Source organism: Anser anser (assembly GCF_964211835.1).
Source record: "Anser anser genome assembly, chromosome: 1".
NCBI classification, from domain to species: domain Eukaryota; kingdom Metazoa; phylum Chordata; class Aves; order Anseriformes; family Anatidae; genus Anser; species Anser anser.
The window spans coordinates 11,481,748-11,501,016 of record NC_139720.1 but is presented as its reverse complement, the minus strand read 5'-3'; the positions used below and the strand labels follow the sequence as shown (position 1 = coordinate 11,501,016).

The following is a 19,269-nucleotide window of genomic DNA, read 5'->3' as shown; positions in this document are numbered from 1 at the left end:
GAATGGAAAAAAGCATATTTATCACATGAATGGACCACGCACATTGCATTTAAACATTCAGAAACAGAGTTAGAAGTTAACTCCACACCATCTAGCCTTATGAAGACAGAAGGCAAAGATTTTCAAATATGTACACCATCCATGTCTCACATTTCTCTCAGCTGGATCTCATTTCAGCAGGTTGTTTAGCAGTAGGCAAATATTTAAGTGGCAGTAGGTCAAAGACAAAGAGTTCACTTAGATATAATCCAAAGCAGGGTAATGAGGAGTTTTTTTTTTTTTTTTTTTCCCCATCCTGTACACGCCCTAGATGCCCTCCCATTAGCTCATTTTCAACATGATAGGAATGACATACAGTTCTGCAGTAAAGACAATGAGAGATGCGAGCCTTCACTGTGTAGGGATTTATTAACTGCACTATGGAAAACTGTACCTACTTGCTGAATTGAATTTGCTCAAATTTACCTCTGATCTGATGACTTTTAAATGAAAAGTCATTTAAAATAAAAATGCTTACATTTAAATGAAAAATGCTTTAGTCTCTGACATTTTCTCCTTACATATGTTCTTAACTAACTGACTGTAATCAAGTCACTTCTTAAACTTCTCTTACATCGCACAAAAAATGAGCTTTTAAAAAGAAAATACATTCTTTAGCTTGCCATTTAGCTTGTCTTCTTCACTAGCCATCTGAAATTTTTAAAAATTCTTTCAAATATATCAAAAGCAAGACTTCACCATGCAGGACGGGCAATGTTATACTCTTCTGCATTATACATGAAAACAGAAGAATGCACTTCATTGCTCCCAGAGTTTTCTGCATTTCCAGCTGTGGTTGTATTCTTCCTCTCTGCCACAGGATTGTGCTGGAAACTCACACCGAGAATGTTATCTCGTATTCTATATGATCCTGCATTTTGTCATGCAAAAAAATTAAAGCAGTTCTCCTGCTGCTTTGTTGAAGAGAATTAAGCTAATAAATTACATCTCTGAAAGATTAGTGGTTAGGTGTTAAGCACTGAGAAATTCTGAAAGCTACCCCTCAAAGCACCTTGCACAGAGTTATGGAAATTTAGGATCTGCTCTTAGGTATACCACGCTCCATTGTAACCTTGAATCAGAAAAGTACACCAAGCATTTGTAAAGATACCAAGCAAAAAAGACTCTGTACCCTGTTTGTTATTATGAAAATGAGGAATAATGCCAAAGGAGACAGATTACAATGGAAAGAAGGTAAAATTCACATGCAACATGCGTGGAAGGGGGAGTGGGGGTTGGGGACGAAGAGAGATTAGCTATTTATATTATTTTTACACTAATACAGACAGCAAATCTCACAACACCTGAATTTAGAACTATGTCTTTGTAGATCACAGTTATGGACAACATCAAATTTGAATTTTTCCAATATTGTTGTTAGGCACTTAAGTATCAAAATATGCATCTATTAATTCCTCATTGAAAGGAAAGCTCTTGTAACTACTGTATAGATTGTTCACTGAATATTTACAGTGTTTTACATGCTGAACTGAAAATCTAAGTTCTTGAATTATATTTATTCATAGTGTTATTGCTGGTGCCAGTAAAAGCACTTGCTAGCATCATCTGGAACTATCAAATTGAGACCTCTGCCCAATGATCAAAAAAGAGAAACTATTATGAAAAGGCAGTATGCTACACATATGAATAGTTTCAGAGATACATGTTTTAAAACCTCTGTCATAATCCCAGCTAGAAGCAAAATAATGATGAACTTCACTTACATGTTCCTTTCCAAATATTAATTCTTTTCTTATGTGATTCCTTTACATAATCAAGATCAATTACCTTTATTTCAAAGATAATCATAATTACCCAGACAGTTTTAACGAGAAATTTTTCATTTCCCAGCATAAAATTGTCAGGGGAATTTTGCTGTGGCTTTCTACATGGCCAACATTTCAATGTCAATGACTTCACAGAATCACAACGTCATAGAATCACAGAAAGGCTGAGGCGGGTTGGACCCTCTGGAATCCAACTGGTCCAACCCTCTGCTCAAGCAGGGACACTTAGAGCAGGCTGCCCAGATGGCTTTTGAAGATCTCCAAGGAGGGAGACCCCACAACCTCTCTGGACAACCTGTGCCAGTGCCCTGGCTCCCACAGAGTAAAGTGCTTCCTTATGTTTAGACAGAGCCTTTCGTGCTCCAGTTTGTGCCCATTGCTCTTGTCCTGACACTGGGCATCACTGAAAAGAGCCTGGCTATGTTTTCGTTGCATCCTCCCTCCAAGTATTTTTACATATTGATGAGATCCTACCTTAGCTTCCTCTTCTCCAGGTGAACACTCCTAACTCTCTCCTCACTAAGGAGCCATAGGAAATTCTATAATATGTTCAATAATATGCACAGGGTGCAGGATTTAGATGAAACCTTTTAGGAATTTTCTTGCCATACCTAATTCATCAAAGTACGTTTCTGTTCCATCTTCATCCATTACTGAGCACACGAGTCTTGCTTTCAAGAAGGTTGTCCACTTGTTCACAAGACTACGCTGACCACCTGTATCATTCTGGAAAGGAATATCATTTTTAGAAAAACAAAATATAAGACAGCTAACATTTTATTGTGTCTTCCCTCATTTTCCTCACATTAAATTGATCCCATCATCTAGACATTTATACTGTTATATCCAATATAATTTATAGTTAAAACTAACCTTCCCCCCCAAAAAAACAAACACTCAAAAAAACAACAGATAGTTTTCTGAGCAGATTTTCTGTGCTGGGCTAGAAAGCTTGGGATGGTTGGGCAGTAAATTTTGTGCAGAAGTCATGTATGCAGAAGTAAGATTGGAAAAGACTGTAAATGTCTGTATCACTCACTGACACTTAGTGAGGAGAGACATCCATGTTACCTCTAAAAGATCTGATAGGCTTATGGAGGGAAATTTCTTCTAGTTCTGAGAGCAATATAGCTCTATATGATCTAATAAACTATGCTAACCCATGAGGTGGTTGCTCTATAATCAGAATTGATGCTAGCTAGATTTGCACTGTTGCAAGTCCTTCTAACTTTGTCCAGAGCTAGCTTGGTTACATCTCACTCAAGGATGTCTCCATCTCTCTCCAAAACACAGTGGAAATGATAATTGCTGAACCAGATTGTGCAGTGCAGAGGTGACAGCTCCTGCCTCATTCTGCTGATGAACACCTTAGACAAGAGCAGCATCTTCCAAACGGCATAATACAATGTCACCCAAGAAAAGTGATAAAAAGGTAATGTAGAAGCTAGCCAAATGTGATTTTGAAATGCTGTGCTTTTTTCTCTTCCTTGTTTCTTATTCCTATAGCTGGTAATCAGACTTTTTGGGTGACCTATAAGAGATCTTTTGCTGGGTTTCCTTTGGCACTATTTTACTAACATATGTGGCCTGTCTCAAATGTGTTGATATATGAATATGATGGTATACAAGTATACAAGTATGATTGGCTCAGACTTGTTTTCATTGTCTTTGGGATTCTGCCACTGACTTCAGTGTAAGTCTAAACAGGCTGAGGCCTCTCAAAAATCATCTGGGCTTCATTACAACAGTAACAATAACAAATACAGTTATAATAGTGTGAAATGTCTTCTTGCAAAATACCCAAAAAGGCCTCTGGGCACCCTCACAAAAATATAGAAAATGGAGATTATAAAACAGATCACATGCCTCATCAAACTGCCAGAGCTACATTAACTCAACCTTGACCACACCCTCGTGCCCATGCACGACATTACAAAGCATCAAATTTTAAAGAAGATCCATATTAAAGACAGGGAATAAACAAACACAATTATCTTCCCGAACCTTTCCAAATGGAGGAATGAAAAGGCTAGTAGTAACTGTTCATTTTTAATTTTTCTTTCATTAAAAAATCAGTTTCACCAAAGATATTAATAACTGCTTCAATCATTTTTCATACACAGTTGATTACAGATATGAAAAAGGAAATAGGACAATGAAGAGTGCTGTGGTTGAAAATTAATTACGGCACATGAGTAGCCTTACCTCCTGAATTTAATTTTCTTCTGCACATTTTTAAAGTTAGACTCACACATACATCAATAAAAGAACTCAGAAAGGATGGACATTGTAAAAGTGAAAGCAATATCTGAAAGTTAAATCAACACATTTGAAAGCTTGATTCTGGTATTTCCAACATGTTTCGAAGATTTTGTGTGTGCGTGTATGAAAGACTGCTGTTTTATAATTCAGTTTTTCTAAGCAATGGGTGTATCTGATTGTTGCCAAGGATAGCATGTTTAGAAATTCAACACTGGTAACCAATTCTGAGCCAGTAAGAGGAATACACAAATTCCCGAATCTCTATTTTTGCCTATCATTCTATATTTGACCAGATATACATAACAAGTTCAGACCTTAGCTGCATGTTTAATAACATCACTTATGAATGTGGAAGCTAAAACAAGGAATTACTTTAGAATATAAATCAGACGTTTTTCAATCATGTTAACGAACTATAGTCATTTAACTTGTCATGTCTCACTAGCAGCTTGTCCCACAACATGGTGATTAAAATAGTTCTTACTGGGCATATTCTTGCAATCATTGAGTGAATTTGCTTGGTGCTGCCACTGTTGTCTGTCAGTCTCTCTTTGAAGAAGAAGTAGATTTTGGCATCATTGGGGTCAGTGCCATCTGGGATAACATGAGCATCCACAAAAATAGGCTCTGAAATGAAAGTGTGCCAAAAAGATGAAACCAAAAGGTGTATCAGTATAAGCAGTATAAGTTAATGATTTGACAGTTAATGGCTGTTTCAAGGAAACACTATATATAGAGGTACTGCTGTGGCAGGTTAAGGGATATGCTCTAAACCTGTGTCTGTACGTATCATATATCACTAGGTAAATTGTTTCAAGCTGGCAGCCTTAAGTTTCTGCTGCCTCACATTTTATCCCACAGTGAATTTCTGAAAAAGCAGTTCAGATACAGAATCAGGAGTGTTAGCTTTCTACAGCAATTCAAAGGCTTGGAGGACAAAGAGGGAAGAATCAGTGTGCTATCACAGGTACTTCAGGAAAGACTCGTTGAGGTGAAAAAAAAAAAAAGAAAGCTAAAACAAACAATCAAACAAAAAAAACTAATTAGGAAAGGAATAAATAAGGTAATTTAAAAATACATAAATAATAGGAAAACAGCTCTTGTAACAATGAGAAGGAGAGTAGGATATGCAAATGCTTTAACGGCATTTGAGCTCATATCGGAGGCTGATAAACAGTCAAGTGTACATGGAAAACACTGCAAAGGAGAGCTAGTGAGAAAACAAAATAATAGAAAACTGTAATAGCAAGCATATGATTTCTGAAATACATATATACCTAAGAATACAAAGCACACTAGTGCTACTACCAGTATTCTCCTTTAAAATGTATCTTATGACATGCATGGCTGTGCACTAGTTTATTGCAATGCTTTATTTGTCAAACAGTTCTATTGGTGTTAGTACCTGCAGAACACTTTTCTTTGGGGGAATTTCCTATGTTAAAATATAATGGAAAGTGAAGGGAGACCTCAGGAGACTTTCTAATATAAGTCAGAGTCTTATGTATTTAGAAGTGAAGAAGGCACATCCCTAGAAGTCAGATTTTCTAACAACTTGCTGTTTGAAGGTTTTCACACTTTTCCTTGAAGAGTTTGTTTATCCATAATGCAAAATAGGGCATCAGGTAGGGTGGCCCATGAGGTTGGCTCCTGCAGAGGGTCATCTAGAGCTGTGCATTGCCTACAGTACGTACTTACACATATTTCTTCATGGTCCAACTTCAGAAGTTAAATTCAGAGAGGAGCTCTTTAAAAGACAAACTCTTTATTTTTAAATAAAACAAAGCAAAATCTCTGTGAAATACATGAAAAGCCCTAGTAAAACAAAGGCCTCTTACCACTCAGCCACTTGGAGTTGTGTTGGTCTGTTCGCACTGCATTCCGCCTGGTCAGGCTCCGAAAAATGGCTGCATCCGTCCCCATGAAATCAATATACATTCCTGAAAAAAGCTCTTCATCTGCAAAGAATTGAAATGGAGAGGATGCATTGTTGTGGCTTTGGTAAAATATGTATTTACTAACCTATTTTTATTTTAACCTTATCAGCTTTTTATTTACACAGGAGTCTACACTCATAAATATTAGGTCATGAGAGTGGTGTTTCCCTTGATTTATGAAGAAACAATCTAAAATGAGAGAGAATCATCAGTTTTTGATCAAGGACTTTAGGGAACTGCATAGTTTATGCCACAGCTGAACCACGTATGTGGTGAACCTTTCTTTGATAGAAAATTTAGTTACTAAATATTCATTACTAAGGATCACTGGAAAATCAGGCTAATGTTACCAGAAAGCATCACATTCATGTTTTTAAATAAGTACTTAAAAAAGTTTTTTGTTACGGGAGTAGACAAAATGACTGGGCTGGACTTATTGGTGGTGTAAACTGGCACATCGTCTACTGCAGTTAATGGATTGGTGTCAATACTGACCCACACTATTGTCGAGGCTGCCATAGGCACCCTCAAGCTGACTTCAGTATTGCAGAGACTAGACAATCATAGTCTTGAAATTTATGCAGAGCAATATGGAGCAGCAGTTGTCCCCTTTTATGTGCTCGGTTCTAAAAATAGGATCACTATGCATGAAGAGAATTAGGCATGCAACTTCCTATATTACCAGAGCTATGAAATTCTGCTCCCTGTGAATAGCAGAAAACTGTCCATCAGTCAGAATGTATATCTGTTTGTGTGTGTGTGCATAAATATATATATGTATAATTATACTTATAATTACATATACTATCATTTTCCACTCTGTGAATAACCAAGTAATTTCCACTGACTAATGACAACGAAACCCCAGAGTAGAAAACAGTAGCTAAAATAAACCCTACTGTCAGAGTGGGAGTGGTGGCTGAATACATTCCAGTACAACTGGGTCCTTTGACTGATGTTTTTGTCTGAATTCTTGGACTACCCTGAGAGTGTGGTCAAACTGGCAAGAGTCACAGGTTCAGAAGCGCTTGAAGCTATTTTATGCTTCTGTGTGTGTGTGTGTGTGTGTGTGTGTGTGTGCATGTGTGCATCAATATGGAAGAATATTGGCTCATGAGAGAATTAAAACTCTGGAGATTTCATTTTTATATTGCTGGCTAGAGCCTAAACTGCTTCCCTGCAGAGCAGCCAGCGGATATTGCAGCCACTCTTCTGCTCTCCTCTCTCCCAGTGAAGACAGGAGTTATACACATGGGATTTAAAAAAATGCATTTGCTGCATGTTTGTGAAGCATTTAGCTCCTGACCATATACTGATAGAATGATCTTAGAACTATAGTGGTTTATAGCTGATTTGTATATTGGCCTCATGGCCTCAAACCATCAACACTTTATTTTTATTATGAAACAAATTGTCTGAAGGAGATTGGGCTTATGGTACTCACTAACTGTTAAATCCAGGCCTATGAATTTCCACATACACACATTAATAACAGTACTACACAATGAAATTTTAATCCTATTACAAATCAACACTATTAGTTATGTCTTAAGCATTCCTAGCATCTACTTGCTAATCACGTATCAGATATCGGCCAGCTCCACTTCCTTTTGGTTCAACTCTTAAATTCCACACAGCACTAGGTCTGCACAGTAGTTCACACTACTTCTCTTAGTTATTGTGGGAATAACTGAATTGATGAGGTATGTCTGCTTTTATGAATATCAGAACCTTGGTGTGGAGAGAGACCTGCATCATGTACACTAGTTTTGCCAGGCTTCTTCAAAGTGCTTTTTCCACTGCTTTGATGCAAAAGTGTCTTTGTAAAATGGCAAACTGTAGCAAGTTCAAATTTGTTGTTATAGTATCACTTTCCTCTGAAGGGTGAATCAGTTTTCCTGCTGTATTCTAGGGTCATACTTTGTGTTATGGCAGCAGGCTGGTAATACCCAAAATTGTAAAGAAATTGCAGCTATATTTAAAAATGGTTCTTTTGTTGTGGAAAATTTAACCAGTCTGGCAGCATTTACTATCTTTTGCAGCAAGGGGAAGGAATTCCTCCTTCAGAAGAATGCTTAAAGAAGAGTCCAGTACACAGGCTCAGTTCCACATAATAACTCAAACTGTGCCTTCCAAAATCTTCCCTTTTCCAGCATGGACATTGAGGCAAAATTCATTCAAGCTTGAAGCTTCAGAAGTAACTGAGCTTTGCAGTAACAGGGATTTCCAAGAGCAAGAATAAAACAGTCTGTGGGACATTTTTGAAAAAGAATGTGACCTTTGCAGAATAATTTAAACTTTGCAAATGAATTATGTCATGAAAGATAACTAAAACCCTAGGGAAGGTCTCCTCAGTCACATAACTGAGAGATCAAGTAAGAAACTGTAAATTCTACTTCGATGAGCAAAGCTGCCACAGATCTATTGTAAACAAGCAAACAAGCAAACCAAACCAAACTAAACCAAACAGAACCAAACCAAACCAAACCAACAACCAAAAAAAACCAGCATACTGTATATACAGTAATTCAGAAATTCAGAAACAATGTACTTTAATAGGGTTTCATAAAATATAGTAGGAATTTATAAATTATATTTATTCTTTAATGACACTAAAAATTCACTTGACAATACCAAATCAGCAATAAAATGCAGCAGATTAATCCATCACTGGCTTTGAACATATATTTTCTTTACACAGCAAGTGCCTGTAAACAGTGAACATAGATCACTGGGGATAGAAAAAGTGCAGCCAAGGTTCAGGGAGGTACCTAAGGTACCTAGGTAGCATTTTTCTGTCTTTTAAAGGTTCTTAAGTTCATAGCTCAGTAAAGGAAATTATTTGTCTTTTGTATTAAATATATTTGTAATGAGGAATAAAAAAATCATCAATTTATACTTTGAACATACTATGTAGGATAAACTATATGATATTTTCTTTAAGGTTTAGGAGACCCAATATATCCCAAAAGGAAATATCTGCCTCAATATGTTTATATTAGCCTTTAATTTCAGTGGAAGCCAAATGGTACAAACATCATTTGTTGTTCCTTCCTAAACCTTGGGTGAAACATCCAGTATTGTGTGCACAAAGTTGTCTTTTCTAAAAAATGCCTGAAAAATCTGTGTAACTTCCATTCGTAGCCAAAAACGTAGCAAGGATCAGGCACATATTGAAAAATGAAGGTTTTGGAACATGTTGCAAATGTGAAAGGTGGCATGCCAAGTAGAAAGTACCAATGGCAGGGCCAGGGCTCCCCTGCAACAGCAGTAAAATGGGACCAAGGGGACCTGATCCTTTGTTAATTACTGTTTTATCTCCTGACTCCTTTTACAGGTGCTTCACAGTGCCTGAATAGAGCAAAGCACCCAGTATAAACTGAAGGATGGGCTGTACTCTTTAATACACACTTGTCCTTCCATACACAGTGAGCCTTGACCTGAGTTGCACAAAGTCTTTTCTCCCTTGAGGTTTCATTTAGGTGGTCATTAGGCAATGCAGTGATTATTTCTGTGTAGGATATCTCACAGTTGCTGAGCACACCCATGACCAATTCACAAGAATATTTGAGGTGTGTCAGTTGTATCACTTTCTGGCTTCTCATATGGGAGAAAATTGCAAAATTTTGAGGGTAGAGAGCCAACTGAAGAATGAAGAGCCTCGCAATAGCTGGTGGGCTCTACAGCAGAGATGACAGCAAAAATGAAAATCAAACTAACTAAAAAGCCTTCAGACTTTTTTATTTTATTTTTTTCCCTGGCTGTTCTGAGAGTTACAAATGATTAAATGAGACACAAGTGTTGTCTAGGATGAACAAGGTCAGAAATTGTTCAAACATAAAATGTTAGGGTAATAGAAAGTTGAAACTGACCCTGGGAAAATATGTGCAAGCTGGAAAAGAGACAATCTTTTGTTTTCTGTTTTTCTCTCTCTCCCACTCAACAACTTATTTCTGCATTTCATTTTTACATCCATCCTTATTTCATGTAAACCTTGTAATGAGAATGGGCACAACTTTTCTGCTCATCAGCATACATACAAGGGACTCATCTTTGGAGGCTGAATTCTGTGCCCTGGTCATCTCAGTCATCCCACCATTCCACACCATCCACGATCATACAGATTTAGACCTCATCACCTTGGAGTACTTTTACTTACTGATCATAACAGACACCGTGTTCACATTTGGGTTGAAAGAACAGCGTCCCTTCCCTGATTCACACTTGGAGTCGATCTTGAAGATTTGTTCCTGCAATGTAAATTTGTATGTCACTTCTCATTTTAGAAACCATCAGATGTAAAGAGATTTTTCCAGCATTAACAATGCTCAAGGTTGCTGGGCACTTTTTTTGTACTATCAGCAATTCATATTTCCTATGCAGATTCACATCATCTTTTTAGATATTTTTTTTCATTGACACCAAGCTATTTTCAAGTTATAAACTCAAGACACTTACTTAAACAAAGAATTTTTTCCTTAGCTCAATTACTCTTTTCAAAGGTTAACTGATGTCTACAATAATAGCTGTGAAGATTACATCTGAATTTCTGTATTTCTGAATTTATTTATTATTTATTCACCAAATCTGTTGTGATAATTGTAGTAGGCTAGAACATTTTAATAAAAGTACTAGAACAATGGTATATATTAAATACAAATATCTTACGATAACTGCCATTCTGTCATTTGGTAATAGTATAAATTTTTTTACTGAGTTATCAGACCTCCAAAAACACAAAAACACAGCAACAACAAACATAAAAAAATAAAAAAATCACACTTATTTTCTTCAATGACATCTCTTGGATTATGTACACAGCTCCAGTTCCATAGTGACAGATGATTTATTAATATCTATTGCTATAGCCTGAAATCTCTGATTCTTCTGTTCTTTAAGAATCTTGGTAATGAATCTTGTTTATATTTTAGGTGATTCATAAATGGGAAATACATTTGGCAAAGTCAAAGAAACCTGAACTACAGCCTGAAATATGAACAGTCTTTAGAAGATTCTCCCATCTCAGTGCACTTCTTCCCTTCCCAGGTCCCAGTAACCTGGGAATGTTGTATGCTAAGCAAGAAAGGACTTTTGGGCCTGACTCCATTCCTTAAAAACTGCAGTCAGTAATAGCAGAGATACAGACACACAACACATCTTCTTGTGTTACCGCTATTGTATACTACAACAAACAACTTGCTCCTAGCATCCTATAACAATCTTACAATCTTTAATAAAATGCTTAAAGTTAAAATTTCAAAAAAAAAAACGACGACAACAACAACAACCAAACTCAAAATATATCGGTTAGCTGAAGAAAAAACCTCCAAAGAAAGGTTTCTATGATATAGAGGCCAATGTATTAAGTATTTGACTGAGGGCAGAAACTCCTTATATTCTATTTAACAATTAATGTAAATTGCAGTGGAATGGGGAAACTGCACAGATACAGCCATCTGGCAACAGCAAATTGAAGACTACCAACCTGATATGCTAACCTACAGCAGGAAGTTTTCATATCCTTTATCCCCTATCTGCTTTTTCCCTCTTCTGTTTTCCTAATTTAATTACAGAGATCTTATCTATAACTTCTGTAATAAGCCCTCTAAAACAATGTTAAAAATGTAAGTATGAAGTTTCTAATATAATCTTGGGTGGATTTTTTCTGTTGCTGGTTTACTTCTAGATTAATATGGAGCTTGACGTTAATCTCTATTTACTACATTATAACACTACTTACCAATTCAAAATGTACATTACTGCACTATTAAGCTAGCTCCAGGATTGCACTTGATTTTCATATATATTAAACTACTTTTTAGTATATAATTAATTCACATAGTGATTACAGTTGCTTCTGTTTGCATTTACTTTGACATTAAAATATATTTTGGTGACTAACAGAGTCATTATGAAAGACCAAATATCAAGTGTGCCAAGCAAGAAAATGAATTATTTTTTAAGCTCTGTTTCAGGGAAAAGGGCAACATTCTGCATCATCAATGAAACTGCTTTTTCCTTATGTGGAGACAAAAGAGGAAAACAGGCCTAGCTCTTATGATTGTTGGATATTTCTCTTAGTGTCAGTCTTCGTAGTTTCTAGAGAAAAACAGATGTGCATTCTAAAACAGCAGTTTTACACCTGCAAAAACAGCCTTCCGTGCATTTAAAACTGTACTAAATTCAAGGTGAAATGATAAAAGCACAGAAAAAAAAAAAAGAATTCTCTCTAGTCCCATCAGCATTACATAGCTTCTTATTCTGCTGTATTAACTAGGCATGTACTTATGTATACAATTGGTTCAGAAGGAAATGCTTGATTTTAAACCGTTATGCTATTGTTGGCCTGTATAAGTAAGGGCTTTGAGCATGCGATGACTACAGTCAAGTGTCTGACAGATTCCAGACGTCTGAAACAGCAGTTTATTTAATCAATTGATCATAGGCATGTAGCTATACAGACAGGGTAAATTAAGCCAATTCTGCTCTTCCAAGACATGTATCTTTATTTTTAACTTACAAAATTTAACATCTTGTAGTATGGAGAGCTCATGCATATGAAGAACTCGTCTTTGTTTTTTGGTGTTGGTGTTGGTGTTTTTTGTTGTTTTTGTTTGTTTGCGTTTTTCTTTTTTTCCCAGTAGAAATCTTGTTTACAAAATTCCTCACATAAAGAGATTCAAAGTTCTCTGCAGCACTACTACTTAAGCTGATAAATAAGTTTGCATTAATTAATAAAAGATTATTTTCCATGTTTTAAATAATTTTTCAAGAAATAAATTGGGTTAGTGCTGTTACCTGAGGAAAGCAGACCTCAGTTTCAAAACAAAGCTATTGCAGACTATTAGCTAGGAGGATGGATTTATTCACCCCACTCTGCTTGCTTGTACTTTTAAATCCAGGCCTATGAACCTCTACTCTCAGATAATCCATTAGGAATGAAGGTGCAGTGATTCAGACTACATCATCTGCCAAGGAGGTTGGAGCCAGGTGGTCTACCAAAACTCACTGAGATAATTCCATGCAAAACTACCTGGAAAAACAATGATTTATCACCCACCAGCAACCTCTGTATTAGACCTGGGTCCTGGCCAGAATTCCCATCCTACTCCCAGTGAAATCAGTGATGAATTTCCCAGTGTCTTCCCTAAGAGCAAGCCCAGATTTTAAAGCTGCCCTTACATGGCAAAACCCCAGGTAGGACTCTCTGATCTGTCTTCCCAACACATCTGCTTCCCATTCTACTGGAAAATATACTGCACACCCTTGTGCCTGCAGACATGAATCTGACCCAAAAGCTGCAGAGGTGCTGGGTCTTGGTTAAGTACTTTTTTTTTTTTTTTTTTTAACTCTTTCTGGTTGTTTAATTTATTACCTATTACATTTGCACATAAACAATCATTTCACTTGCAAACGATGAAACCTGGACAATATATTTATGAAACTTCTGGTACTTCATATACTTAAGTGTATTAATAGTGAAACTGAATATAGAAAAAAAAATGGAGAGCTACCTACAGAAAATGAGATTTGTACCCTGAAAGATCTCTCAGTGAGGAGTAAACTTACTGGTTTCATCCTGACAGGATCTACTGGGACAAAAATTGTGTGTTAGATGAAAGTTATCTACACTTCGATTGCATCTAATGGATATTAAACTGAAATTCAGTGAACCCTCACATACCTGCAAACTTAGTCCACAAAAGTGCTTCTCCCAGGGATCAGTATCACCCGGGAATTATAAAAAGCTGTTGGACTGCAAGATTTACTTTTTATCTAAACAACTATTTCCTTTCAAGTATTTCTTGACAATTCCAACTACAAGTAGGAATGAATTCACCAGAAAACAACAAATAAAAAGTAACATCAGATTTAGCCCAACATTTGATACAACTAGAATTTTAGACGAATGTCATATTTGTGTGTAGTTTTTGACCATGGCTTTGCTGTTTGATGGTAACAGGACTGTCAGAAAACCATGGATATTTGTTCTTTTTCTGTATTACACAGGTGAAGAAACCTACTTGGTTCATTAATCTTTCTTTCCATATTTAAATTTGTAAGGTTTGCATAATACTAGTAAGATGCAGCACAAAATGAATAGATAGAAAGAGATTTACCTCAGACCTGCGTCCCCTGTTGACGTACACACACACCGGGCTGAAGGCTCCACTGCCACAAACGTATAGGTGTGTGCGATTGTATGACTGTATCACACGCACAAAATTTCCACAGCCATGCTGGAGGGATTACAGAAACAGAAACAAAAACAAATCACATTGGCAACTGTTATTAGGCATTGGGAACTCTAGGGAATAGACACAAATCATATTTTTAGTAGTGTCATGAGAACAGCTACTGAGTTTGGTAGTCTCTGGATTTGAACAGCCATAGACTTCTGCTTTATTTTCTTGTCATTTTCTCTCAGTTGGGAATCAGACATAGACAGGGTACAATAGAGGCGTAATTAGAGGATTGTGTGCAATTCGCCCATCTCTACACAGTAATCTTATTTTCATCTATAGACTTCACTGTATCTTTCATGGGAAGGTGCAGAGGCCTCCACAGAAAAGCAAGAAGTAACCTTACGAAGCTTCCTCAAGGAAACCTCTAAAACAGTCGCTCCCTTCTCTCTCTCTCCGCCCCCCCCCCCCCCTTTTTTCTTTTTTACCCAATACAGCTGGAGATAATTAAAAAACAAAGAAAGCCCAAATCTCAGATCCCATTTCCCATTTCTTGTGTAAACAGTTTCTTTCCAAATAATTAAAACTCTGAACAACACATTACATAACAAAGTTTGCAGCAAATCGTTGCTTCATATTGAAAATCAATGGTAACATCTTCAAATCAGGATCAAAATTGAAACAGAATGTTAAGTAGCACAGAGTTTCACACCATCGGTTCTACAGTTTTCTCCTTCCAACATACTCTTTTCTTCTCTTGCTCTTCCCTTTTCACTATCATCAACTGTTAATGCACTTTAGGTTAAAAATAGACTTTTTTCTTGAACATTTTTCTTACTGAGATCCCAGATCTACTTTCGTATTCACTCATCCAAACCTTCACCAAAGACATGAGAGTGAGAATTGCATGTGTTTTTTGAGCACAGGATGGGAAACTGTCATCAGTCATCTTCATGAAAATCTGTAGAGTTAATTCTTGTTCACTAGACTACACAGTTCATTTATATTTAAAGTATTTCACATTTTTTAGTTCAGTGGGAGCTGGTACTCTAGTACAACATCTGAAAACTGGTGCATAATTGTAGGTAGTTCAGTGTTCATAAAGTTTCTCTGCAGGGAACACTGCATGTCCTCTGTGAAGTGTTAGCTCAATCTATACCAGAAAAATCTTTTAAATCAGTCAAAATCTTTTAAATCAGTCAAAATATATTGGACTAAGGACTGTTCCTAAAAGTTTCTATTTTCTCTTATCTGGTCATCTTAGTTTGGCTCAAAAGTGGTTTTAGCAATATCTTGCTATAGAAAACAGTTTTTTTCTCAGCAGTACCACCAACTTCCATATTACAGCTGTGGAAAAGGAAAAAGGAGAGGTGAAGGTATAGCACTAGCTTACGTAAGCCAGTGTGTAAACTGATGCTTTCTTGCCTTTTGCAGAAAGCTTTTCCAGAAGAACCCTAGATAAAACACTACATTCTGATAAATTTCAGAAGAAAAAGTCCTCAAGGATAAAGGCAATGAGCCAATGGCTAGATGAACGGTACACTTACTATTCTGCTTCAATACTATGTCATGCACTTTCTAAAGTGTTTATAGCAAGAATGCAAGGGTGGTTAGATGAATGATTCTTTTCTTTAGGGACAGCCCTCTGAGGTTATTATCTGACACATACTGTATCTTCATGTCGCTTCTCTGATAATTTATGGACAAGTAACACAAGTTGGCTCAACACCAACATTATCATATTTTAATGCTCACTGTCAGGAAAAACCATTTTATATTCTCTGAGCCCATCTCTCCAGTGCTGAACCACTGAATGTCATTTTCAGTTTGCTATCTGATTAATCTGGGTACTGCACTGTGACTCCACAATCTAACAAGAAATTGTTATTTATTTTTCAAAATATTCTAGAGGACTGCTTTTTAAAAGCTTCTGTTTATTTCTCTTTGTATTGTAGTATTCCTGCTTCTAAATCCGGGAGGACTCAGGTAACGTGAAATCGTCTTTAGGATGGCTGTTTGTCAGAGCTGATGGTTAAGCTCTAGATAGTTGTGTATTACTGATGCTCCTCTTGGAGCTGATACCAACATGCACTCTATAAGAGTCTCGGGAACTGCCTTACTGTCATTATGTCCTAGAATCTCATCACAGTACATTGAAAGAAATAGATGTCAGCCTACTGTAAGCATCCAAGTTATCTTGGTGAACTCACTATCTGGAGGTGACAATTTCTTTTCAGTAATGAAAAAGGTAGCCAAAAATGACAAATGCAGGCACCAATGTTTGTCTGACGATTGGGCAAATGAACCCTTCCCTAATCACCTTTGAAAATAACTTCCTGGTTGTGTCCTTTGCTGCCTGTTTTTCTTTTGTCTTGTGATAATCACTATTCTCTGATAGGCCAAATGTTATCATACATCTACTCTATTATTATTATTATTATTATTATTAATATTAATATTAATATTAATATAGATGTGACAAATTCTATTTGAAACAATTCCTCTGAATTCATTCTCTGCTTATCCTGTTCTTATCAGGAATGAAACTCACAAGAACTATTCAATTGCTCTTCAAATTGGTCTATAAATTTCAGGTTGCAAACACTGATTTATCTCTGGGTTCTCTTTTTCTCATTATTTCAGTGAATTTTCAATAAGGTACAACACTGATTTGAGAGCAACAGCTGTTTATCAGGATCATATATATGTATATCTTCTGAACTTTTGAGGACAAACATTAAGAAACTTCACGTAAATGTGTTTTTTGGAACTTCATTTTATTTCTCTTTGCACAGCCAGGATTCAAAAGAAAAAAGAAATAAAAAAAAAAAAAAAGAAAAAATAAAGAAAAAGCAAGCAAGCAGCCAAAAAAAAATAAAAAAATAAAGTTGGTGCATATGATAGGCTGGACATTCTTAATTAACTACATTACAGGGCATCAGCAGTACCCACAACTAAACTGTTATTGTAAAAACAGAGGTTTTATCCAGAAACCTGTTAACTAAAGCATCAACATTTAACTACTTCAATATGATTAAAAGTTAGGAAAGTCTCACCACTAAATACCCAAGATTAAAAGTTCTCTGGAGCACCCAGGACTTAATAGTGTCCTAAGTATTTTCCCATGGATCCCATTTTGTATACTGCTTTCTGCATGAACCTTTTTTCTGTTCTTGCCTTAGAAAAGTGTTACGTTGGAAACATGAATAAGACTAGTGAACATTTGTATTTCATATAAAAGAAAGTTTCTTAACCAGTCTATCGGGAGCTGTTGCAGTCACTAACCAGGGTAAACATTAATTATCATGAAAAAAGCTATATGCTTTATTCTCACACTTTGTATGACTTAACAAGTTATTAGCTATAAAGTTTACTGCACACTTCAGTAACCAGAATGATGCAAAGATGTATAGAAATGTGGTATTCAATAGGAGAATACTCTTTTTTTTTTTTTTTCCACTACCATAGCTATCAGGAAAGAAAGTAGGTAAGCTGCCATACCAAACATAGAATAATTATTCATAAGCACTCCTTCTGTTGCTTTGGAGACCTGTAATGAATTACCCTCCACAGTTTTGGAAAAGGTGTATTGCAGCTAAGCTCCAAGAGGCCAACCTTCTGGTGTCTTTACATCAGCAGTTGCAATAGATTTAAAACCAAACCAAACCAACAAACAGAAAAACCACCATATTTTTGTTACAAAGTTGGCTCAGCAGAATTATTGAAACATTGCAAGTCATTTGTAGGCTTAGTTAACAATATAAAATATGTAGCTAATATAAATAGAAATATTAGGCCTCACTTTTGTTCCTAGATTTATGCAGAGGAGGATGTTCCAAAGACCTATCTAATATGAGGTTTTCTGATTTCCATAGTTTCTTGCTCAAGTCAAAGTATAAGTAAAATCAAATTATTTTCTTTATAAATTTAACATTGAGAAATTGCAATTTTCTAGCTCAGAATAGATTATGAATTCTAATACTTAAATGGAAATCAGATAAAAAAAAAAAAGCTAAAAAGATAAAAAGAAAACCACATACCTAGGTGCTGCTGAAGAGAGAAACAGACAAAAAGATAACAATAGAATAGAAATGTGACTTTCTGTATTTTTCTTACACTTTAACATTCTTTCATGAATAAAATCTGGGCATATACAGACTGTAAGATCAAATCACTTCAGGAAGATAACTATGTTCATACACAACTCTGCCAAAGACAGGATCTGCTGTATTGTATTCTGCATCTTTCAAAATAGCTAATTTCTACCTATTTTCTATAAAGACAGCATTGGGAAATTATCATCTGATTTAGGTCCTTAGGTAGCTGCATTTAGATGGGAGAATAATCAATTGGGGTGCAAAATGACTCAGTGTGACCTCTTTGTGGTCTGGGTTTCACATGACTCCAGAAACCATCTTTACCTTGCCTAGTAAAGTGTACTAGTTTCCAGATACTCATTAGGGCATTGCTTTACGTAACCTAAAGAGATGGTCAGGATTTTTGTGAGTCTAGGATTTTCAGGCTGTAGACTGTGGGTACCCCCCTCCTGGGGGCCACCAGAGTGCATCCATACACTGAACAAGAGCTTAGTAGACTGTTTGCCATGATTTCCAGGACATATCTGGAAAATTACTATTACCTAATTCACCAGTAACAAGAAAGAGTGAGGCAAGGAATTGGGTAATTCTTCCTTTTTTTTTTTTTTTTTTTTCAATTTGTCGGTCTGAAGGTGCACTCTGTTTACAGTCTTTTTTTTTTTTTTTATATATATATATATAATTTCACTTTATCATTTGGCCTGAAGAGCATTTAAAAAGGAAAACACTTCTTTCATTTTGTTTTTGGCTGCACTCAAGGTGTTCTGACTTTACTGCCAAGTATGTAATTTGTGTATGCGTATGGATGTGCATGTGGAGTACTACTTACTGTAGGATCTTTGCCAGCCATTTTGCACTCCTCTACCTTGTTTGCAGATGCTGGCCAGAAAATCTGTGAGGAAAGAAACATCTTTTCACTAACAAATTTATCACATAATTTATTTTTAAATATCATTATATTGTA

The 19,269-nt window shown here is 36.1% G+C and overlaps 1 protein-coding gene across 1 annotated transcript in view; it reads right to left on the bottom strand.

Annotated features, from left to right (window-relative positions):
• Positions 1-19,269, bottom strand: part of SEMA3C (semaphorin 3C) — a 123,519-nt gene that overhangs the window by 34,328 nt on the left and 69,922 nt on the right. Inside the window, exons 4-9 of the mRNA XM_083807555.1 lie at positions 19,135-19,197; positions 14,146-14,265; positions 10,185-10,275; positions 5,927-6,046; positions 4,573-4,715; positions 2,438-2,552 (exon numbers count right to left, since the gene is read on the bottom strand). Coding sequence (XP_083663681.1) covers positions 2,438-2,552; positions 4,573-4,715; positions 5,927-6,046; positions 10,185-10,275; positions 14,146-14,265; positions 19,135-19,197 — 652 coding nt within the window. The remainder of the gene's footprint in view (positions 1-2,437; positions 2,553-4,572; positions 4,716-5,926; positions 6,047-10,184; positions 10,276-14,145; positions 14,266-19,134; positions 19,198-19,269) is intronic.